The sequence below is a fragment of the Hyperolius riggenbachi genome, chromosome 5, assembly GCF_040937935.1.
Source record: "Hyperolius riggenbachi isolate aHypRig1 chromosome 5, aHypRig1.pri, whole genome shotgun sequence".
Lineage (NCBI taxonomy): Eukaryota > Metazoa > Chordata > Amphibia > Anura > Hyperoliidae > Hyperolius > Hyperolius riggenbachi.
This window is the reverse complement of record NC_090650.1, coordinates 447908547-447933946: the sequence shown is the minus strand read 5'-3', so window position 1 is coordinate 447933946 and position 25400 is coordinate 447908547. Positions and strand designations below refer to the sequence as shown.

At 42.7% G+C, this 25400-nt stretch overlaps 1 protein-coding gene across 3 annotated transcripts in view; it reads right to left on the bottom strand.

The window, feature by feature from the left end:
• Positions 1-1282: 1282 nt before the first annotated feature.
• The window catches only part of EPPK1 (epiplakin 1), a 125878-nt gene continuing 101760 nt past the window's right edge, over positions 1283-25400 (bottom strand). For 2 of the 3 annotated variants that reach the window (XM_068238198.1, XM_068238199.1), the window contains one exon: positions 1283-23689. In XM_068238198.1, coding sequence (XP_068094299.1) covers positions 3457-23628 — 20172 coding nt within the window. In that variant the 5' untranslated portion in view covers positions 23629-23689 and the 3' untranslated portion in view covers positions 1283-3456. The remainder of the gene's footprint in view (positions 23690-25400) is intronic. The other variant, XM_068238200.1, reaches the window with a different exon arrangement.

Genomic DNA, 25400 nt, shown 5'->3' with positions numbered 1-25400 from the left:
ATTGTGACACGTACGCTGGGGGAGGAGACATCATAGGTAGTGTGACACGTGCGCTGGGGGAGGAGACATCATAGGTAGTGTGACACGTGCGCTGGGGGAGGAGACATCATAGGTAGTGTGACACGTACGCTGGGGGAGGAGACATCATAGGTAGTGTGACACGTACGCTGGGGGAGGAGACATCATAGGTAGTGTGACACGTACGCTGGGGGAGGAGACATCATAGGTAGTGTGACACGTACGCTGGGGGAGGAGACATCATAGGTAGTGTGACATGTACGCTGGGGGAGGAGACATCATAGGTAGTGTGACACGTACGCTGGGGGAGGAGACATCATAGGTAGTTTCTCCTGAAGGTGGTCCTGTGGCCCCGCCTCCTCCTCAGGACCCTTCATGGCTGTCAGCCTTGGAGTCATTTTTTCCTTTGTTGCTGTTACTTACAGAAGCTAGTAAAAATCTGACAAATCTGACATAATTTGGACTAGCCCATCTCATCATGGGGGATTATCAGTATTTTCTTTAGTTTTTTCAAGTGCACTCCTTGGAAAGGACTTTTACAGAGACGCTGGAAAGCTAATCTCCTTCTGTGCACACTATTCTGGCAGTTGGAGTGTGTCTGTGCCATCAACGGGGAAATGAGCATCCCCCATGAGCAGATGGATTAGTCCAAAATATGTCAGATCTTTCATATTTCTACTGCGTAAGTGACAGAAACATAGGAAAAAGGTAATTCATAGTGCAATTTACTCCGGGACAAATGTACAATTAATACACATGTATATTTTATATATTGTATATTTTGGGATAGTTGTCCTTTTAAAGAGAACCTTAAGTGACATGGGACATGATGAGATAGACATGTGTATGTACAGTGCCTAGCACACTAATAACCATGCTGTGTTCCTTTTTTTCTTTCTCTGCCTGAAAGAGTTAAATATCAGGTATGCAAGTGACAGCTTCTCTCTGGTCGGGACAATGAAAGACTGTGGGGTAACCCTCATTGATAAGGAATTACAGCAATAAAACACTTTCCTGGCAGAGAACAGCTTAAGAACAGGGGATAGCTAAAAAGAGGTCAATGGTTCATATATTTTAGCTCTCTGATACACAGGGCAGACTGTGTCATTGAACTGAGACAAAAGAATAAATCTGTGGAAAATATAAAAGTATTTTTTAGGGACAGATTCTATTGTTTATTTCATCAGTTCATTTTCACTTAAGGTTCACTTTAAGGAATAGATACAGATTGCTGCATGTTGAACAGATACACTGAAACTTCATATTAGAAAAGATAGCAAAAAAAGTTTATTAATATTGAAGTACAGAAAGTTTGACAAGGCTGAGGATATGTTACATTGCACAATATAAGACTCTTGTATGGACATTTCAGCAGTGAGGGCTGCTTCACACTACAGGAGCTTTCTTTAGGTGCGTGCGCCGTGTGATGTGGAAAGCTCTTGCTGATGTAATGCTATGGGTGTGATCCCACTTACAGGATGTGATTTTATAAAAACTACCCCATAGCATTGCATTATCAAGACCTTTACAAATCACTGGCACTTAGAAAGCTCTTGTAGTGCACCAGCCCTGAGTGACAAGACAGGAATTCTGGATAGAATCATTTCTCCACTTCATAACACAGGCAGGGGGCGCTGCTTCTGCAGAGAAATCCTGTATAAGGCCTGGGACCCACCAGCATCGCATTCTAAGCACCAGTGATTTGTAAATCTCTAAGGTAATGCTATGGCGGATTAGATATCCTTCAAGTGGGATCGCACCCATAGCATTACATTAGCAAGAGCTTTTCACATCACAAGCGCTCAGAAAAGGCTCAGAAAATCGCTGCTAGTGGGTTCCAGGCCTAATACAGGTGACATTATGCTGGTCAGCACACACTTCTGCTTAGCTGCTTACCCTAGCTCAGTGATCTGCAAACTGGGCTCTCCAGCTGTTAACGAACTACAAGTCCCACAATGCAATGCAGGAGTCTGACAGCCACAATCATGATTCATAAAGGCAAATGCATTGTGGGACTTGTAGTTCCTTCACAGCTGGAGTTTGCAGATCACTGCCCTAGCTGAATAAACCACAGACTGACAATGCTGAGAAATTAGAATATTGGCATTTATATGTCATGTGCAGTGAATCTTAATGACATTTGTTTTATCTTTTATTGTTACAATAAGAAAAGCTTTCAAAAGTCTTAATTTTCTAATCTACGAACAAATGAAATATTACAAATGAACGTTGCTGTCCCCAACACTGCTCCTTGTGATGCCTGGAGTGGGCGGAGCAGTGACAGGAAGGGCTGGATTTGGCGGTCATTCTGTGGACTGTGGTCAAGGCATTCAGGAAGTCAGTTTACTGCAACATTCATTTATAATATTTCATAATTCCAATAAAAAAATAATACAATTCTATTTTTGCAATAAATGAAGTAATCACTGTAGATTCCCTTTACAGTATCGCTGTCATAAGAGAACTATGGAGGCTGCCATTCTTTGCAGTGATGCTGAATGCTTAGGAATCAATCGCCTGGAACAAGTCTGCAGAGACGGTTTTACGACTTTCTGGAGACACAGACTTCTTACAGGCGAGTGATTGCTGGAGGCAAAGTCCATTTCCAGGAGATACGCAATGGCAGCATCCATCCTTCCCTCATAATAAGGCGAACTGTAAATGCTTTAGTCCCCACCATGCTTAAAGTGACACCTAAAGAGTTGCATTGAGGTACTGGAGGAAAATAGTTTGTTAGTACAAGTCCCACTCACAACAATCCCAACGCCCCAAACCGAACAGGATCCCAAGATCTGACTGTCCCACCGATAACGGTGTTCAGATCACATGCACATGCTGAGACCCTCATTTCTTACACCACAAAGGCTTCTGGCTGGACGCAAACATTTCACATTGTCTCATCAAACTGTGTTCTATTATCAGGATATGCTGCTTTGAATTGGTTTTCTGGTTTCACATGCTTAGTAAAATGACCTTCAGGAAATTCTGGTCTTCACCTGCAAGGTCGTGAATTGCATGGAACCAAAAGATCTGGCTGGTAACTGCATAGTTACAGTTGGTGATAGACTATACTGTGAAGATAGGACCCTCATAACTGCAGCTACAGATTCAGAGACAGGGAGTCTGGTGGCTATTATTGGATCAATAATAGATCCAGTAGCTGACCGAGCCCTACAGTAAGTAAGTCCTCACCGATTCACAGATGTGATTTGCAAAGCATCAGAAGTCCTGGAAGAAATCTCCAGCAAAGAATTTGGTTCCCTCAAAGTTTTACCAAGTTCTACTTTGTGTAAAATCTTGATTCCCTGAAGAGTACTTTGGCCGGTTATTTTGATTCACAGAGGTGACATTTTGATTCACAGAGGTGACATTTTGATTCACAGAGGTGACATTTTGATTCACACAGGTGACAGCTGCTGCAAACATTTATAACAGGTACTATTTCTCTTGAAACTTGATGTTCTGGGTTTTCTCCTCGGATTCTTTTATTATGGTGGTGATGGCTTTAAACAGCTGTTGCCAGTCTATCTTCCCTGATTCAAACTGTTCAATGAGGTCCTTCCTCTGGTCCTCAGAGATGTAATTTGTGTGCAGAAGAGCCCACAGGGAATGCGATTTGCCTTCCAGTTTGAAGGCTCCAATGTTGACCTGCACTGTCACGGATTTTAGAAAGGTCTCTGTGTCGGGTTTTTTGGTAACAGCAGTGACGGTTTTAGAAGAAGACATACTTGTTAGTGTTGTAGTGATTCCTCTAACTGTAAAGTAGTACCTTGTGAGAAGGTCTAAACGTTTGTCTGCAGTGATGCTTTTAGAGTGGAGAATGTCCCACAGTGAAACATGGTCTCCTGTGAATTCTTCACTAGAAATGGAGAGAGTAAAAATCTGGAGTGATTTCTTGACTGTCTCAGGAATGGATTCCAGGTTTACAGAGGCAGATCTGACCTCTTGGCGGATTGACATGTGCACGCTGGTTTTCTCAGATTCCATAAGGATCTGCATTATTCTTTTCATGAGATCCTCAAGAACAAGGCCACCACTTTCATAACCTTCGATGAGCTCCTCCCTCTTCTCAGCAGTTATGTATGAAGCGTGTAGAAGCCCCCAAAGAGAACTCTTCTCACCTTTCTTTTCACCCACAGTCACATCTACCTCGACAGACTGGAGGAAATTTTGGGTCTGAATACGCTTTTGTGTTTGTTGAGTGCCTTGGCCAAGTAGAGACTGGCTGGCTGAGGATACCTCAAGGGCACTTCTTTTGTTTTCAAGCTCTTTAATTAATGACAAAATTTTAGCGGTAAGCTCTTCTAATTTTATTGATCCTGATTTATATTTGGTTAGCAATTCTTGTCTTTCTGTCTCCACATCAGCAAGGTGGTACGAGTTGAGAAGTTCCCATACAGAAAACTTTTGGCCTTGGTACTGGCCAATATTTAATTCTATGGTCTGACCCTCTAGCTTACTCTTCAGTGCCTGATCAGTTTGTGAGAGAGGCGACCTGGAATCTTTCACTTCCAGCATGTAGAGACCAGTGTCTGGATCCTTAACACATCTCTTCAGCAGCTGAAGGTAGGTCAAGTTCTCTTTAGTGTTAGGATCAAAGAACCCCTTAGTATCGTCAGATTCATCAGAGAGGATCTTGTCCATTTCTTGATCAAAGTAGCCTCGTTTGTATGCTACATCCACTGGGATACGGTGACTATGTACTGGATCGATGATGCCACCTGTGGCAATCTGGGCTTCCAGCAAGCGAATGCCATGCTCCTTCACAATAAGGTTTTTCTGCATTGCTTGGAAGAGGGAGATCTTCTCACCGGTGTAAGGATCAGTGTAACCTGTTACAGCTCTCTCAGCAGACAGAAGCTTTGCATGAAGTTCTCTTCCAATCACTCCAGCCGACACAGCTTCATCCACAGACAGTTTTTTGTTGTTGATTGAATCGATGATAAAGCCAGTTGCTGCTTGAGCTTCCAGAAGCACCAGAGCTGTACCTGGCAGTAAAACCTGCCTCCACATAGCTTGGTAAACATTCATTTTGGTCCTCTTAATTGGATCCTTCTTGCATGGAACGAGCACCCCAGCAATGCAGCCGGCACCCTCCAGGTACCTCTTTACCTCACTCATCTGGGTGACCTCTTCAAGTGTCTTGCTGCCTTGGGTTAGTTCATCTAATGTTTTTTGGTCAATAATTTCAGAACTCAAGAGCTCAGTGGCTGTGATTTGTCTTCTCAGTCCCTTAAATTTTAAGCTGCATGATCTCTCTTCAGTCTCCTGTATAATGGCTACGATTATTTTAATTATTTCCTCAACAGTGAGCGTTCCTGATAAATATCTCACAAGAATGTCCTTCTGCTTCTCTGATGTTAGGTATTTGGAGTTCAGAAGATCCCAGACTGAAACTCTTTGGCCTTTAAACTGACCTATTGAAATTTCTGTGGTTGCATCTTGCAGTACTTTTTGTTTCTCTGCATCAATCACGATAGTCTTAGTGGTGGAGCCCTCCACTGTCCTTCCCTCAATGATATCGGTGCAGACGCTCATTACATCTCTGACAGAGGATTTGTAGGTCTGTAGCAACTCATTTTTTTTCTCCTCAGCTACGTCTTTACCTTGTAGGAAGTCCCATATAGAAGCTGTGGACTGTGCTGACTTATCTTCTGATAAATCACTTGGGATCACCTGCAAGGCTTGAATCAGTTGGTCTTCTGGAGGCCATTGTTCAGCTGTTGTAGGGGCAGATGTTCTTACCTCTTGTATAACAGTATGTACTGTTGAGCCACTCACAGATTTTTGTATCATGGTTAATACAATGTTGATAATTTCTTCAATAGCGAGTGTTCCAGATTTGAACTTCTCAATCAACTCTTCTCTTTTATCTTCAGGAATATATTTGGAATGTAGCAAGTCCCAGAGAGACATGGATTTTTCTTGGAAGCTTCCAATGGAGATCTCTATTTTGACAGACAAGAATGATTGCTTAACAGCTTGAGTTTCTGGTGATAATTCTCCTTCTGTCTTGTCACGGATTATGGTGACGATAATAGTCATAAGTTCTTCGATGGTCAAGATGCCAGAATGGTATTTTCCCAGGAGCTCTTCTTTCTTTTCAGCTGAGATGTACTGCGAGTAAAGAAGATCCCAGACAGAAACAGCTTTTCCTTTAAATTCACCGGCTGTAATTTCAACGGTCTTAGACTGAAGGGAATTCTTGATTCTCTGTTCTTCCCGAGAAGCATCCGTCACATCCAGCATATACAGATCAGTCTCTGGATCTTGGACACATCTTTGGAGTAGCTGCAGGTAGGTGAGGTTCTCATGAGTGTTGGGATCAAAGAATCCTTTTGTGTCATCCGAAGGATCAGACAGGATCTGGTTCATCTCTTCATCAAAGTAACCACGTTTATATGCAACTTCTACAGGCACACGGTGACTGTGCACGGGGTCAATAATTCCACCAGTGGCGATTTGGGCTTCCAGCAAGCGGATGCCATGGTCTTTGACAATTAGTTCCTTTTTCATGGCCTGGAAAAGTGAAATCTTCTCACTAGTGTAGGGGTCAGTATAGCCAGTGACTCCTTTTTCTGCTGACAAAAGTTTATCATATATTTCATGTCCAATCAATCCTGCAGCTAATGCTTCTTCTACAGAAAGCTTCTTATTCTGAATAGGATCAATCACAAATCCTGTAGCTGCCTGTGCTTCCAGGAGAATCAGTGCTGTTCCACGTCTCAATATACCAGTCAGCATGGCGTCATAGATGGTGAGCTTTTTTCTTTGTGATGGGTCAGTCTTTGATGTAACAAAAACACCGGCAATGCAGCTTGTTCCTTCAAGATACCTCTTCACAGAGTCCATCTGAGTCACGTCTTCTACGGTCTTGCTTCCTTCAGTCAGTTCATTGATGGTGCTCTGGTCAATGATCTCTGACTGGAGAAGTTCAGAGGCTGTCACCTGCCTCCGGAGACCCTTAAATTTCAACTGCTGACTCTTTTCCGCCTCTTCGATTATTGTAATGATAGATCTCAAAAGTTCTTCGACTGTTAAGGTTCCGGACTTATACTTTTCAAGCAGTTCTTTCCGTTTCTCCTCAGAGATGTACTTGGAATAGAGAAGGGTCCACACAGAAACATTCTGTCCTTTGAATTCACCAACAGAGACCTCTGTGACCTTTAGTTCCAGTGCCTGTTTGATTTCTTCCTCTGTTTTTATTTCGGCCTTTTCTACAATCGTGATTAGTATTTTTATTAGTTCTTCATCGGTTAGGGTTCCCTGTTTGTATGTCTCAAGCAGTTCTTTCCGTTTCTCCTCAGAGATGTACTTGGAATAGAGAAGAGTCCACACAGAAACACTTTGCCCTTTGAATTCACCAGCAGAGACCTCTGTGACCTTTAGTTCCAGTGCCTGTTTGATTTCTTCCTCTGTTTTTATTTCGGCCTTTTCTACAATCGTGATTAGTATTTTTATTAGTTCTTCATAGGTTAGGGTTCCCTGTTTGTATGTCTCAAGCAGTTCTTTCCGTTTCTCCTCAGAGATGTCCTTGGAATAGAGAAGGGTCCACACAGAAACATTCTGTCCTTTGAATTCACCAACAGAGACCTCTGTGACCTTTAGTTCCAGTGCCTGTTTGATTTCTTCCTCTGTTTTTATTTCGGCCTTTTCTACAATCGTGATTAGTATTTTTATTAGTTCTTCATCGGTTAGGGTTCCCTGTTTGTATGTCTCAAGCAGTTCTTTCCGTTTCTCCTCAGAGATGTCCTTGGAATAGAGAAGGGACCACACAGAAACACTTTGCCCTTTGAATTCACCAGCAGAGACCTCTGTGACCTTTAGTTCCAGTGCCTGTTTTATGTCTTCCTCTGTTTTTATTTCGGCCTTTTCTACAATCGTGATTAGTATTTTTATTAGTTCTTCATAGGTTAGGGTTCCCTGTTTGTATGTCTCAAGCAGCTCTTTACGTTTCTCCTCAGAGATGTCCTTGGAATAGAGAAGGGACCACACAGAAACACTTTGTCCTTTGAATTCACCAACAGAGACCTCTGTGACCTTTAGTTCCAGTGTCTGTTTTATGTCTTCCTCTGTTTTTATTTCGGCCTTTTCTACAATCGTGATTAGTATTTTTATTAGTTCTTCATAGGTTAGGGTTCCCTGTTTGTATGTCTCAAGCAGTTCTTTCCGTTTCTCCTCAGAGATGTCCTTGGAATAGAGAAGGGACCACACAGAAACACTTTGCCCTTTGAATTCACCAGCAGAGACCTCTGTGACCTTTAGTTCCAGTGCCTGTTTGATTTCTTCCTCTGTTTTTATTTCGGCCTTTTCTACAATCGTGATTAGTATTTTTATTAGTTCTTCATAGGTTAGGGTTCCCTGTTTGTATGTCTCAAGCAGTTCTTTCCGTTTCTCCTCAGAGATGTACTTGGAATAGAGAAGGGTCCACACAGAAACATTCTGTCCTTTGAATTCACCAGCAGAGACCTCTGTGACCTTTAGTTCCAGTGCCTGTTTTATGTCTTCCTCTGTTTTTATTTTGGCCTTTTCTACAATCGTGATTAGTATTTTTATTAGTTCTTCATCGGTTAGGGTTCCCTGTTTGTATGTCTCAAGCAGTTCTTTCCGTTTCTCCTCAGAGATGTCCTTGGAATAGAGAAGGGTCCACACAGAAACATTCTGTCCTTTGAATTCACCAACAGAGACCTCTGTGACCTTTAGTTCCAGTGCCTGTTTGATTTCTTCCTCTGTTTTTATTTCGGCCTTTTCTACAATCGTGATTAGTATTTTTATTAGTTCTTCATAGGTTAGGGTTCCCTGTTTGTATGTCTCAAGCAGTTCTTTCCGTTTCTCCTCAGAGATGTCCTTGGAATAGAGAAGGGACCACACAGAAACACTTTGCCCTTTGAATTCACCAGCAGAGACCTCTGTGACCTTTAGTTCCAGTGCCTGTTTGATTTCTTCCTCTGTTTTTATTTCGGCCTTTTCTACAATCGTGATTAGTATTTTTATTAGTTCTTCATCGGTTAGGGTTCCCTGTTTGTATGTCTCAAGCAGTTCTTTCCGTTTCTCCTCAGAGATGTCCTTGGAATAGAGAAGGGACCACACAGAAACACTTTGCCCTTTGAATTCACCAGCAGAGACCTCTGTGACCTTTAGTTCCAGTGCCTGTTTTATGTCTTCCTCTGTTTTTATTTCGGCCTTTTCTACAATCGTGATTAGTATTTTTATTAGTTCTTCATAGGTTAGGGTTCCCTGTTTGTATGTCTCAAGCAGTTCTTTCCGTTTCTCCTCAGAGATGTCCTTGGAATAGAGAAGGGACCACACAGAAACACTTTGCCCTTTGAATTCACCAACAGAGACCTCTGTGACCTTTAGTTCCAGTGCCTGTTTGATTTCTTCCTCTGTTTTTATTTTGGCCTTTTCTACAATCGTGATTAATATTTTTATTAGTTCTTCATCGGTTAGGGTTCCCTGTTTGTATGTCTCAAGCAGTTCTTTCCGTTTCTCCTCAGAGATGTCCTTGGAATAGAGAAGGGACCACACAGAAACATTCTGTCCTTTGAATTCACCAGCAGAGACCTCTGTGACCTTTAGTTCCAGTGCCTGTTTGATTTCTTCCTCTGTTTTTATTTCGGCCTTTTCTACAATCGTGAGCTTAGCCTCAAATTCTTGCTGGATGTCATCCTCCGATCTTCCTTCAGACTCCTCAATTAATTTGGCAATAGCTTGTTTCAGTTTTTCCACAATGTGCTGATGTTTGACGAGCTGGTCATTCCGTTTGTCTTCAGAGAGGTAGTTTGAATGGAGGATGTCCCAAAGAGAAAGGTTTTGTCCTTGGAACTGACCAGTTTTAATGTTGACCACAATTGCATTTAGAGCTCTTTGAAGGTCATCATCTTTCTTTTCAGGAGTGGTTACAGCATCGGTTTCTGTTTTTTCCACTTCTGTCTCTGCAATTCTTGTGATAATTTCAACAATCTCTTGTAGAGATAAGGCACCTGAAAAATACTTCTGTAAGATCTCTTCCTTTCTGCTAGTACTGATGTGTTGTGAGTTGAGAAGGTCCCATACAGAGAAGGTCTGACCCTGCAGCCTGCCTTTGGTAATCGCTATGGAATGAGATTGGAGAAGGTTCTCCTTATTCACAGTCTGGCCTCCACTTCTGTGCTCTTCCCAATCTTCAATGGTTGATACAATACTTGATATTAACTGATCAGATGTTATTTGTTTTGATGTAAACTGATTCAAGAAGAGCTGTCTCTTTTCTTCAGTGAAATATTTGGAATAGAGAAGATCCCAGGCAGACATTGACCGTCCTTCATACTGTCCAACTTTAACTTGGACATTGACTAATTTTACACTGTTTATAAAGATCTTTTCTGCTTCCAAGACATTCTTGTCTTTCATATTCAGCATGCACAGTCCTGTATCTGGGTCTTGGACACATCTGTTGAGTAGCTGCAGGTAGGTCAGGTTCTCTAACGTATTGGGATCAAAGAATCCCTTGGTATCATCAGTGGGATCTGAAAGGATCTGATTCATCTCCTCGTCAAAGTAGCCACGTTTATAAGCCACTTCTACAGGAACCCTGTGACTGTGTACCGGGTCAATGATTCCACCAGTGGCAATCTGGGCTTCCAGCAAGCGAATGCCATGGTCTTTTACAATGAGGTTTCTCTGCATGGCTTGGAAAAGTGAGATTTTGTCACCAGTGTATGGGTCAGTGTAGCCAGTTACTGCCTTTTCGGCAGAAAGCAGCTTTGTATGTAGTTCTTTGCCAATTAAGCCAGCAGCTACAGCTTCATCCACTGACAGTTTCTTATTACTGAGTGGGTCAATGACGAATCCAGTGGCAGCCTGAGCTTCTAGAAGGATAAGAGCTGTCCCCTGTGTTAGGATGTTCTTTAGCATAGCATTATAAATACTCATCTTGGTTTTCTTTGACGGATCTTTGCTTGATGGAACCAGTACTCCGGCAATGCAACTTGTTCCTTCTAAATACCTCTTAATGCTGTCCATCTGAGTCACCTCCTCTATGGTGGTTTTTCCTTCAGCCAACTCTCTTAGTGTTTTCTGGTCAATTATTTCAGACATGAGAAGTTCAGATGCTGTCACCGGTTTCCTGAGGCCTTCAAATGCCAAATTGCTGCTATACTCTTCGGTCTCATGTATTATTTGAATAATAACTTGGATGAGCCCATCTGTTGTAAGACTACCAGAGGTTATCTGCTGAAGGAGCTCTCGTCTTTTCTCCTCTGAAAAGTACCTGGAGTTCAGAAGATACCACACAGATTGCTTCTGACCCTGGAATTCACCTTCTGTTACCTCAATCTCAGTGGCTTGTAGAGTTTTCAGTGTTTCCTCCTGTAAACCATGTTCCAGTTTGAATACAAGTTGGCTGCTCTGTTGTTGGTCCTCCCCTTCAATGGACTGAGAAACCAGCTGGATTATATCTTGGAGAGTCAGCTTGTAATTCCCTAGCAGCTCTTGTCTTTTTTCTTCTGAGATGTATCTGGAATGTAGAAGGTCCCATACGGAAACCTCCTGACCAGCATACTCACCCTTTCTGACCAGAATTCTGATGCTTTGCAAAGCTTTCCGAATCTCATCATCTTTTAAAGAGCGATCATGATCTATTGGCTGAGGTACTAACACAGCTGCACCTACTTGGGGAACCTGTATCGCTTTTACCTCAGGCTTACTACAAAATGGAATCTGGATTGCATTCACATCTAACATAAATAGGCCAGTCTCTGGATCTTGGACACATCTTTGGAGTAGCTGCAGGTAGGTGAGGTTCTCATGAGTGTTGGGATCAAAGAATCCTTTTGTGTCATCCGAAGGATCAGACAGGATCTGGTTCATCTCTTCATCAAAGTAACCACGTTTATATGCAACTTCTACAGGCACACGGTGACTGTGCACGGGGTCAATAATTCCACCAGTGGCGATTTGGGCTTCCAGCAGGCGGATGCCATGGTCTTTGACAATAAGTTCCTTTTTCATGGCCTGGAAAAGTGAAATCTTCTCACTAGTGTAGGGGTCAGTATAGCCAGTGACTCCTTTTTCTGCTGACAAAAGTTTATCAAATATTTCATGTCCAATCAATCCTGCAGCTAATGCTTCTTCTACAGAAAGCTTCTTATTCTGAATAGGATCAATCACAAATCCTGTAGCTGCCTGTGCTTCCAGGAGAATCAGCGCTGTTCCACGTCTCAGTATACCAGTCAGCATGGCGTCATAGATGGTGAGCTTTTTTCTTTGTGATGGGTCAGTCTTTGATGTAACAAAAACACCGGCAATGCAGCTTGTTCCTTCAAGATACCTCTTCACAGAGTCCATCTGAGTCACGTCTTCTACGGTCTTGCTTCCTTCAGTCAGTTCATTGAGAGTGCTCTGGTCAATGATCTCTGACTGGAGAAGTTCAGAGGCTGTCACCTGCCTCCGGAGACCCTTAAACTTTAACTCCCGTCTCTCTTCTCTTTTTTTAATTATTGTTATGATGATTTTTATCATTTCTTCAACAGTTAATGTCCCAGATTTATATTTTTCAAGTAATTCATTCCTTTTCTCTTCACTGATGTACTTGGAAAATAGAAGAAACCAGACAGAAACATTTTTTCCGCTGAATTCTCCAATAGAGACCTCGGTGAACGTCAGTTCCAACTCCTGCTGTACTTCCTTTTTGGGTTCGATTGTTGGTATCTTTTCAGCTTGTTCAATAATTTCAACGACTTGTTTCAAAATCTCTTCATTTGTTAAAAGTCCCAATTTATACTTTTCAAGTAGTTCCTTTCTCTTTTCTTCATTGAAGTACTTGGAGTGAAGAAGGAACCATACTGACACATTTTGCCCTTTAAATTCGCCAACGCTGACCTCGATTAACTTCATGTCCAATTTGTGCTGTATTTCAGTTTCGTGTTTTGTTTCAGCATCTTCAATTAATCTTAGAATTCTTTGTTTCAGCTTGTCTACAGTGGACTGATGAATTCTAAGCTGTGCATTGCGGTTTTCCTCTGAAACATATCTGGAATGGAGAGCATCCCAGAGGGACACTCGGTTTCTCTGATAGTCTTCTGCTTCCACACGAACAGTAAAAGCACTTAAGGCTTTATGGTATTCATAGGCATCTGGCTGTGGATATGTCTGTGTCTTTGGAATAGAAACCACACTTATCTCCTTGGCAACTTCCTCCACTTTTGTCACCTGCGGCTGTTCTTTTGTGATCTCCACAGTTTGAGTCTTTAGAATGCTTTCCTTGGATTCTTCAGTAATAGTTTCCACTGCATCTTCCAGATTTAATCCATCCACAGTTTCCCGAATGTTCTGCTGTTCCCACTTCTCAATAGTTAGTATAATTCTTGACTTTAGTTCATCAGACGTTATAGTCTTTGATCTGTATTGGTTCAAAAGTGACAGTCTCTCTTGTTCTGTAAAATACTTGGAATGCAGAAGTTCCCAGTATGATACAGACTGTCCTTCATACTGACCAACTTTAATGTGGATGGTTATTGACTTCAAACTGGTTTCTGGCAGTGTTTTCTTGTCTCTCATTTCTAGCATGCACAGTCCTGTATCTGGGTCTTGGACGCATCTTTGGAGTAGCTGCAGGTAGGTCAGGTTCTCTTGCGTATTGGGATCAAAGAATCCCTTCGTATCATCGGTGGGATCTGAAAGGATCTGATTCATCTTCTCGTCAAAGTAGCCACGTTTATAAGCCACTTCTACAGGAATTCTGTGACTGTGCACTGGGTCAATGATTCCCCCGGTGGCAATCTGGGCTTCCAGCAAGCGAATGCCATGGTCTTTTACAATGAGGTCTTTCTGCATGGCTTGGAAGAGTGAGATTTTGTCACCAGTGTATGGGTCAGTGTAGCCAGTTACTGACTTTTCTGCAGAAAGCAACTTTTTATGAAGCTGTAGGCCAACTAAACCAGCTTCTACAGCTTCATCCACTGACAATTTTTTATTGTTCACTGGGTCAATGACAAATCCAGTGGCAGCCTGGGCTTCTAGAAGGATAAGCGCTGTACCTGGTGGTAGGATGTTTTTTAACATAGCATTATAAATACTCATCTTGGTTTTCTTTGAAGGATCTTTTGGAGATGGGACCAGTACTCCGGCAATGCAACTTGTTCCTTCTAAATATCTCTTAACACTGTCCATCTGAGTCACCTCTTCTACAGTTTTACTTCCTTGGGCCAGTTCCGTCAGTGTATTCTGGTCAATAATTTCAGATGTAAGCAGTTCTGATGCAGTAACTTGTCTTCTGAGACCTTTAAATTTCAGCTTCTTGCGGCGTTCTTCTGTCTCATGTATCTCTGTGATGATAGTAATGATAAGTTCATCAATACTGAGGGCTCCAGAATTAAACCTCTCAAGTAGCGCTCGTCTTCTTTCTTCTGAAAAGTATTTGGAGTTGAGGAGATGCCACACTGAATGTTTCTGTCCTTTAAATTCCCCTTCAGTCACTTCAATTTGAACAGTCTGAATGACATTATACAAGTCTAACTTTAAAATGTACTCAGTTTTGAATTTGCTCTTCTGTTCCGTCTCTTTGATAGATTCTACCACCATCTCCATAATACCTTGCATAGTCAGCTTATAGTCTCCTAAGAATTCTTGCTTGGTCTCTTCAGGAATGTATTTGGAATTAAGCAAATCCCACATAGAGAGGTCTTGTCCAGCATACTGTCCTTTAGTAACATGGATGGATATGCTTTCCAAAGCCTTCTGGATTTCATCATCTGGTATAGAATTATCCAGTTCTATGGACTGCTCATGTGATGTCGATACATCTGGCTGGACCACCACGGTTTCCTCCGACTCCGACACAGATACAGTTTTACCTTTGACGTCACTCACAGAAACATCCACCTTTACCGACTGAGGGGAAGTCTGGGCTTTGGTTACTTGATCACCAGAATCGGTGGTGACCGTCTGAAATACTTTTGTATCAGTCGGAAGTGTCTGTGCTGATTCATGAACAACTTTAATAGTCATAGCCAAAATTTCTTCAACAGTTATAGTCCCAGATTCAAATTTCTTCAGCAACTCCTCCCGCCTTTCTGCTGAAAAGTAGCTAGAGTTGATAAGTTCCCAGATGGAAACGCTCTTTCCTTGAAATTCTCCGACAGTGATCTGAGTAGATTTGGATTGTAATATGTTTTGAATCTGTGATTGGGAAAACTTGCTGTCTTTAAGTTCGAGCATACACAGTCCAGTATCAGGGTCTTGGACACATCTCTGGAGGAGCTGCAGGTAAGTGAGATTCTCGTGGGTATTTGGGTCAAAGAATCCTTTTGTGTCATCAGTAGGATCAAGGAGGATCTGGTTGAGTTCTTCATCGAAATAACCCCGCTTGTAAGCCACTTCCACAGGGACACGGTGGCTGTGCACTGGATCAATGATGCCACCAGTAGCAATCTGGGCTTCCAGTAAGCGGATGCCATGCTCCTTTACAATGAGGTCTTTCTGCATGGCTTGGAACAAGGAAATCTTTTCACCAGTGTAGGGGTCAGTATAACCTGTAACTCCTCTTTCTGCAGACAAAAGTTTCTCATAAATGTCATAACCGATCACACCGGCAGATAAAGCTTCATCAACTGAAAGCTTTTGATTTTTTATGGAATCAATAACGAAACCAGTAGCTGCCTGGGCTTCCAGCAGAATAAGAGCAGTGCCAGGTCTCAGGAGATGTCTCAGCATGGCATCATAGATGTTGACCTTTTCTTTTTTGCTTGGGTCGTGTCTTGAAGGTACTAGCAGTCCTGCAATGCAACTGGTTCCTTCAAGGTATCTTTTGACAGAGTCCGTTCCAGCCACTTCATTCACAGTCTGTGAGGCCTGCTTTAAACCATCGAGAGTTTCTTGGCTGAGAATTCCAGCATCAAACAGTTCTGTAGCAGTGACCTGTTTCCTCAGACCCTGGAACCAGAATATATTTTGGTCTTTCACACGCTCTTCAATAATGGATTGGATGACACCTACAATGTCCTTAAGAGCTGAAGATGTTTTGGATTTGTATAGCTTGACAAGTTCCTTTTTCTTGTCTTTAGAGATATAGGTGGAACTCAAAAGATCCCATAAGGAAATGTCCTGACCCTTGAACTTGCCTTCATTCATCTTTACAATGGTATCTCTCAGAAGTTTTTTGGTTGGATCATCAATATAAAAGTAATCATCCCGCTTCTCAGCCAGCTGAAGAAAGTAAAGTCCTGTTGTTGAGTCCTTGACACATCTATCAAGCAAGTTTTTGTAAGTAATTCTTTCATGCGTGTTAGGGTCCACAAATCCTCTCTTTTCTGCTTCTGAGATCACAAAATAGAAGTCTTCATCCAGATAGCCTCTCCTGTAAGCAACTTGCAGAGGAAGTCTAAGGCCATAACGTGGGTCTACTATGCCCCCAGTTGCCAGTTGGACATCTAAAAGAGAAATTCCTTCTCCTACAGGCACAACTCCTCTCTTAATTGCTTGAAACACAGAAATGATGTTGCCAGACACTGGATCTGTAAATCCAGCAAAAGCCTTTTCAGGGATTTCAAGTTGATCTTGAAAATCAGAATCAATCAGACCTTCGGACAGCGCATCAGGGATGGTGAATGCTTTATTTTGTGTGGGGTCAAAAAGACGTCCACTAGCAGCTTGGGCTTGCAGAAAGGTCAAACCAACATCTCTAGATAGAATTCCTCTCTTTATAGCCTCAAAAATGCTCAGGGTTTCATTGGTTGGCAGTGATATAACTCCAGCTATGTAACCCGTACCTTCTAAGTATTTTCTTACAGACTCCTGTTTAGAAACCGTTTCTACAGATGTTTTGCCTTCTGTCAGAGCAACCAAAGTCTTCTGGTCAATTATCTCTGCATTGTACAAATCAGTGGCACTCACTTCACCACGAAGGACTTGGAATTTGAAGCTGCTGCTCTTGGCCTCGTACTCTTCTACAATGGTTGTGATGGTTGAGATAAGCTGTTCAATGCTGAGTACCCCCAAAGTGTATAGTCTGACAAGCTCTCTTCTTCTCAGATCTGTGACGTAATGAGAGTAGAGTACGTCCCAGACAGACACAGTCTGAAAGGCATATTTTCCAGTCTGTAAATGTATTGTTCTTGACGTGAAATCAGCTTTCATTTTGTCGGTGATATAGAAGTAGTTTTCTCCCTTCTTCACCACTTGTAACAGATACAAGCCAGTTTCAGGATCTCGGATACACCTATCTACAAGCTGTAGATAGGTCAGGTTCTCACGAGTGTTGGGGTCAAAGAAGCCTTTAGTGTCATCGCTGGGATCTAAGAGAATCTTGTTCATATCCTCATTGAAATATCCTCGTTTATAGGCCACTTCTACAGGAACTCGGTGGCTGTGCACTGGATCGATGATGCCACCCGTGGCAATCTGAGCTTCTAGAAGACGGATACCATGGCATTCAACTATGATATTTTTCTGCATGGCTTGAAACAGGGAGATTTTTTCCCCGTTGTATGGATCAGTATATCCGGTTACTGCTTGCTCTGCGGACAACAGTTTTGCATGCACTTCATTCCCTATCAGTCCCTTAGCTAGGGCCTCATCAACTGACAACTTCTCATTTTTAATTGGATCCACAATATATCCAGTGGCTGCCTGAGCTTCTAAAAGCACCAGGGCAGTTCCGGGCATTAAAATGCGTTTGACCATGGCCTCGTGAATACTCATCTTCGTGTTTGTGTCCTCTATGAGCACCCCCGCAATACAATTTGTTCCTTCTAAGTAGCGCTTTACACTGTCCATTTCCGTCACTTCGTTTATGGTCTTCTTTCCTAGGTTGAGCTCATCAAGGGTCTTCTTGTCTATGACTTCTGACTGGAACAGGTCCGTGGCAGAGACTTGCTTCCGGAAACCCTTGAACTTTATCTGTAAGCTTGCTGCATCGGTCTCTTGAATGCTGGTCTTGACTATGTTTATGACCTCCTGAAGAGTCTCAGAGCTGCTGGTCTTATATCGCAGCAGGAATTCTTTACGTTTATCTGCGCTTACATATTCTGAATTCAAAAGTTCCCAGAGAGACACAGTTTGCCCTTTGAACCGTCCTACATTGACAGTAACTCTGAATGTTTTGAAAACGTCAATGAGATGTTCTTCAGCATAGAAGGTGGAGCTCTCCGAGAGGGACAGAAGTAGAGCTCCCGTCTCTGGGTCAGTGTAGCTTCTCTCTTTTAACTGTTGATAGCTGATTTTTTGTTTTGTGTTTGGATCAACATAGATTTCCAGATTGACAGTTTGCTTCCATATTTCTTCATCCAGAAGGCCAAATCTGTAAGCCATTTGTAGCGGGACATAATAGCAGTGGAGAGGGTCAATTATGCCGCCAGATGCCAGCTGGGCTTGTAGGAGTGGAACACCTTCCTTCTGTGAAATGAGGTTCTTGTGGATTGCTTGACCCAGAGATATTTTATTTCCTGTGTATGGATCACTATATCCAGTTACAGCACTTTCAGCTATTAAGAGTTTTTCATGAAATTCTGGACCTACGACACCAGCTTTCACTGCATCATCAGCAGTGAATTTTTCATTGGTTACCGGATCAGTAATAAACCCTGTAGCAGCTTGGGCTTCCAAAAGCATGATGGCGTTGGCAGGTAGGAGTAAATTATTTTTCAAAGCCTGATATATGCTGAGTTTTTCCTTGGTTGATGGGAGGAACACTCCAGAGATGGAGCCAGTGCCCCGTAGAGCTCTCTTCACCTCTGGCAGTTGAGACACTTCTTCAACAGACTTTACACCCTTAACAATTTCATCAAATGTATGTCGTGTAATAATGCCTAGATCTAGCAGAGAAACAAGTGACACTTTTCCTCTCAATCCTTCAAAACTGATGTGAGTTGTCTTAATGATGTCATTGTTTCGGACTATCTGTTGGACTTCAATGATCAGCTCTTCCAGTGTTACTTTCTTAGCTTTAAATTTTTCCAGGATTTCATATTGCTGCTCTTCTGTAAAATATCCTGAATGAATGAGATCCCATACTGTGATGTTACGATCTTCGATCCGGTTGGTTTTCAGGATGTGTCTCACGTCTTCATCAGAATATATATTCTGTACTGGAACTTCTGCAAAGTCTTCAGGCAACGGGAGCAGATAGAAGCCTGTAGAATCATCTTTGTGTGATCGGCTGAGGAGCTCAGCATATGTGACCTTTTCTTTAGTAGATGGGTCATAGAATGCTTTTATGTCATCTGTAGGATGAGACAGATTCTCAAGTATGTCCTCACTGAGATAACCATGCTTTGTGGCTACAGAAGCTGGCAGGTGGAAGCTGTGTACTGGGTCAATGACACCACCAGTCGCTAGCTGGGCCTCCAGAAGCTGTTTAGCATGCTTCTCTTCAACAAGACCTTTCTTCATGGCTTGGAAGAGGGAGATTCTCTGCCCTGAAAATGGATCTCTGTATCCTGTTACAGCTTCTTCTGCAAAGGCGAGTCTCTCGTACACCTGCGGATCGATAACAGCAGTTTTTAGAGCTTCGTCCACTGAATATTTGTGGTTGTTTGCTGGGTCCACTATGTAGCCAGTAGCTGCCTGAGCTTCTAGTAATGGCAAGACTGTAGAGGGCAGCAAGATGTTCCTTTTTGTTGCTTCATAGAAGCTGATCTTGTGGCCGGAAGGCCGAATGATGATACCACCAAGGACGCCTGTCCCGTGCAAGTACCTCTGAACTGTTTCAATTTTAACTACTTCTTCTGTGGTTATCTTTCCTTCTAGGACATGCTCAAAGACCTCTCTAGTGATGATCTCATATTCTAGTAACTCGTAGATGTTGACTTGATGCCTCAATGCTGGAACACGGATCTCTGTCCACTTCTTAATTTCCTCTTCTATAATTATGATAATTTGCTCAATGGTCACCCTTTTAAGTCTGTACTGTTCTAAGAGTTCCCTCCTTCTCCACTCACTGAAGAACTCCGAGTTGATGAGGACCCATGCAGACAGTGTTTGCCCCTTGTATCTTCCGTACCGGACAAAAATCTCTGTGTTTCTGAAAGAATCTCTGATGTGATTGTTGATGCTGAACTGGCGCCTTGCGCTGAGCAGAGGTAGAAGGCAGAGGTTAGTTGATGGTTCTGTAATACATTTCTCTTTCAGTTGGAGGTAAGTCAGGTTTTCTTTTGTGTTTGGATCAAAGAACCCCTTTGTGTCATCAGATGGATCTGAGAGGATAATATTCATTTTCTTGTCAAAATATCCTCGCTTGTAAGCTACATCAACTGGAATTCTATGGCTGTTGATGGGATCTATGATACCACCGGAGGCTATTTGTGCCTCCAGGAGCCGGATGCCATGATCTTTGACTATCAAGCCCTTGTTCATTGCTTGAAACAGAGAAATTCTTTCACCTGTATAAGGATCTTTATATCCAGTGACCGACTTCTCCGCTGACAAAAGTTTTTCATAGTAATCTGGGCCAATTATATTCGCCTTGAGAGCCTCATCAACTGAATAGTTCTTATTTTTCACTGGATCAATAATATATCCTGTAGCTGCCTGGGCTTCAAGAAGAATCAAGGAGGTTCCAGGCATTAGGAAGCCTTTTCTCTTTGCTTGGTAGATGCTCATCTTTTCTTGTGTATCGGTTAGGATTAATCCACCAATGCTTCCAGTGCCTTGAAGGTACTTCTTGACTGTGTTGATGCTCTCCACATCCTTCACTGAAGCCTCACCTTGCTGGAGCTTATCAAACAGTTCTTTGTCAATAATCTCAGACTCCAGCAGTTGCCCAGCAGTGACGGTTTCTCTTAGGCCTTCAAATGTGACTTTGGTGGAAGATATCTGTTTTTTAATCTCAGCTTCAACTCTGCTGGAGAACTCCTCAGCTGAAAGACTTCCTGATTTGTACAGTTTAATGAAAGATTCTCGTAATTCAATTGTGAAGTACTCAGAGAAGAGGAGCTGCCACAGGGAAACCAGGCGTCCTTTAAACTTCCCAAACGTGAGCGAAAGTTTTATTCCCTCTAAAGTCACTTTGGTGTAATAATCTATAAATGAATGTGATGTCTTCAGTGTGTCCTGGTTACTTTCAAATACTGGAGTGAGGTAGAGACCACTGTGGATATCAATAACGCTGCGCTCTAACATGTGGGCATACGTGAGATTTTCTTTCAAGTTTGGGTCGAAAAATCCTTTTATGTCTTCAGCTTTGTCAAGGAAAACTTTATTTGTGTCCTGATCAAAGTAGCCACGTGTGATGGCCACCTCTTGTGGAACACGGTGCTTTTTTGATGGATCAATGATTCCGCCTGTGGCGAGCTGGACATCTAGGAGATGAAGGCCATGATCTTTTGCAACAAATCCCTGCTTTATGGCTTGGAATAAGGATAGTCTCTCACTGGAGGAAGGATCTTTATAACCAGTTGCTGCCTTTTCAGCCAGTAGAAGTTTCTCATAAAACTCAGGTCCCACCAAACCATTTTTCACAGCGTCATCCACGGAGAACTTCAGGTTTTTTGTGGGATCTATCAGATAGCCAGTGGCGGCTTGTGCCTCCAGAAGTGCGATGCCAGTGCCTGGCATTAGGAGGTGTTCTTTGATGGCTTGGTAAATACTTTTTATCTCATTGGTAGAAACATCAGCAACTCCAGCAATTAAGCCTGTTCCGCGGAGATAGCGTTTGACTTTCGCCTCTTCAGCAACATCCTGGATGGAGAGCTGACCTTCCTGGAGGCTTTGATAAGTTGCTTGATCAATAATCTGGGAGTCCAGTAACTCATCACTTGTAACTTTTCCCCTTATGCCAACGAAAGTGAGTTTTAAAGGAAAGTAGTACATGTTCAAGTCAGATTTATACGTCGATCTCTTTCTGAGCTCTTCATAAGTAACTTTGTCATTGGTGTTTGGATCAAAGAAACCGGGAATTCTGTTAGCAGGATCAGTTAACGCTTTTGCAGTATCTTCATCTAATAAGCCTCGAGTAAAGGCAACCTCCAGAGGGACATGGAAACTGTGAAATGGATCAATAATTCCTCCTGTTGCAAACTGAACTTCAAGAAGGTTGAGACCGAGGTTTCTGTCAATCAGTTCTTTTTTTATTGCTTGGAAAAGGGAAATCTTTTTTCCAGTGTATGGGTCATTAAAACCAGTCACAGAACTCTCAGCCTTCAGCAGCTTCTCCTTGAGTTCCAGTCCCACCAGTCCTTCTTGAACGGCTTCAATGACAGTAAAAGTTTTATTGTTCTCTGGGTCTATAATGAAACCTGATGCTGCTTGAGCTTCTAACAGAGCTACTGCATAGTCTGATGGCAGGACATTCTTCTTCAGAGCCTGATATACACTTAACGTTTTCTTTGTGCTTTCTACATACACGGCTCCAATACTCGCCAGACCAGACAGACACTGTTGGACCTCTTTCAGGTCTCTCAGACTCTGGATGGTTTGCTTGCCTTCTCTCACATCATCATACTGAGCCTGGGTAATAATTTTGGCTTTGTAGAGCTCTTCCAAATTTACAGACCTCCTCAGACCCTGTAGACTTTCATGCAGAGTGAGAAGGGCCAGTCCAGTTTGAGAATCGGTGAATGTTTTGGCCAGTAGCTCCTGGTAGCTGGAATGTTCCTTTGTATTGGGGTCAAGATAACAGCTGGAGAATTCTGAGGGTCCAGAAAGTGTTTTTAGGAAGTTCTCATCTATGTAATGAAGTTTCTCAGCTTCGGCAATTGGTAACCTGTTTCCTGTGACATGATTGATAATCCCTCCTGTGGCCACTTGAGCCTGCAGGAAACGCACTGCATCAGATTTCCCAACCAGGCCTTTCTTGAATGCTTCAAAGACAGATATTGTCTCTTCGTTGTGTTTGTAGCCAGTCACTGCACTATTTGCAAGCAGTAGCTTTGGTTCATACTCTTGTCCAACAAGTCCTTGCTTTACAGCAGCCTCTACAGTCAGTTTCTCATTCTTGGATGGATCAATGATGTTACCAGTGGCAGCTTGGGCTTCCAGCAGCGCTATAGTCACCTCCTCGGAGACGAGCTTCCTCTGCAAAGCTTGGTAGATTCCAACCCTCTCCTTTGTCTGAGACACAAAAAAGCCACCAATGCTTGGTGTGATCTTGACAGGCTCTTCAGCTTTTGAAGCCTCCTCGTGGCTCACTGATCCATTAACGTGGGTGGTGATTGGGTGATCGCTGGATCCATTAATGTGAGTAATGACATGGTGACCGATGGATCCACTGGTGAGGGTGGCGGCGTGGTGACCGATGGATCCACTGGTGTGGGCGGCGGTGTGGTGACCGATGGATCCACTGGTGTGGGTGGCGGTGTGGTGACCGATGGCTCCACTGGTGTGGATGGCGGTGTGGTGACCTATGGATCCACTGGTGTGGGTGGCGGTGTGGTGACCAATGGATCCACTGGTGTGGGAGGTGATGTGGTGGCCACTGGATCCACTGGTGTGGGTGGTGATGTGGTGGCCGCTGGATCCACCGATGTGGTGACCGCTGGATTCATGGTGGATTCTGACCTCATGGTGGCTGTGGGAACTGCTCCCGTGAGAATGATGGTGACTTTCAGAAAAGGTTGCTTCTACTTTTTCACCTGTTTTTTTCACACTTTGAGACACAGTGTGTTTGGAGTGGGCGTGGTGGTCTTTCCTCTCCATGGCTGAGGTCTTTGAGACGTTGAAGGCAGCTGAACACTCTTCTTAATAATTCTCTCAGAAGCTGTTAAAAAGAAAAAGAAAGCAGTTATTCTGGTGTCTGCCACGCATACCTAGGCCATCAAATGTTTTACTGCAGACTATCATGATATGTTTGCACAATGCTAATGCCTTCTAACAAACCAGGAACATGAACGACATCCCACCAACCGCTTCTAACTGTGAAGTCCATTATCAGTTCATCCCTACAGCTCAGCTAGAGTTGTACGCAAAATAATGCAGCCGTTCACACACTGAACTGCCGGTCATGCAACTGTTACCATGGAGACCAATCTGTCAGTAACAACTGATCACAATCTTCTGTGTTTTAGAATTATGGACATTTTCAGTCATGTAAGTTACAGAGGAATTGTAATCAAAACAACTTTTTTTTACAATATTCATTTATAAACGATTTAGTGTTTGCCCAGTGTAAAATCATTTTCTCTCCCTTATTTACTTTCTGAAATTTATCACAGGAGACATCCTTAGTACTGGCAGATGCATAACTGTGGAATGTTCATTAAGGCTGATCACCTCCTCTCTGAAGAGGAACCGGATTGCAAATAATCAGGAATAAAACGACTTATATTTTATAATATTACTTGTTAAATGGTCAGTGCTTGCACATTGTAAAATCTTTCCCCGTCCCGATTTACATTCTGAAATTTATGACAGGTGGCGACATCTTTACTGCTGGCAGGTGCATCTCTGCAGAATGTTATAGCAGCTGACCTCCCCGAAAGCGTGTGTGGGGGAGGGCTCGGCTACATACCAATATACAGCAATATATAGGTATAGGAAGTGTTTCTAATGCTGAAACCAGGATAATTCATGAAAAAGTGGGTATCCAGAATAAATTACTGCACTCTACTTTGTGACACTACAGGGCCTATTAAACAAATGTTAAAGGGAACCAGAGATGAACGTTTCACACAAAATAAACATATCAGTCGATAGCTTGTAAAGAATAAATGCTCTACCTGATAATTTTGCCGCTCTGGTGTGCCTTTTTGAGTGTTTTTTATCCATTATTGCTCCAGGAAATATCCAATATGGCCGCCGGCTCATATCTCTACTGCTTCCAGGTTATAAACTGTCCTGGATGTGCTGTCTAGGCTATATGAGACTATGCTGCTATCTAGGCTAAATGCAGCCTTTCATCTATGTGCTTTCATTTTGTATTATGTGCTGTAGGAAGTCTCTCTCATAGGAATGAAACTGCAGTCATCATCAGTATCTATGCAGACAGAGTGCACACAGAGCACACAGGGATCTCTTTACAGCCACAGAGCTTCTCTGTCAGCAAGAGCAGCCCCTCCCAGTCATCACAGCTCTCAGTATGCAAAGCAGAAGATCTAAGCCAGGAGGGGGAAGGCTTGTGCTTGAAAAAACTTCACAGAAGAGTGACTCAGCTATAATGATTCCAGGTCAAACCTCGACTGAATAGTCGGTGGATTCTTATCACAGCTGCTAATAGACTAATTAAGCAGATAACAATGAAACTAAAAGCAGGGTAGGTGTTTACTGTCATGTTCCCACTGATAAATGTAATAAAATACATGAGGGTGCTTCATCTCTGGTTCTCTTTAAAGAAAAAAACCTTTGCTTGCAATTTAGTCTGTTGGACACAAGGTGGCGACATAGCACCACCAAGTGCTTCTAGCAGTGCATTATTGTTATTGTTATTTTGTATCACTATAGCACTGACATCCATGTATCTATCACGGAAGCGG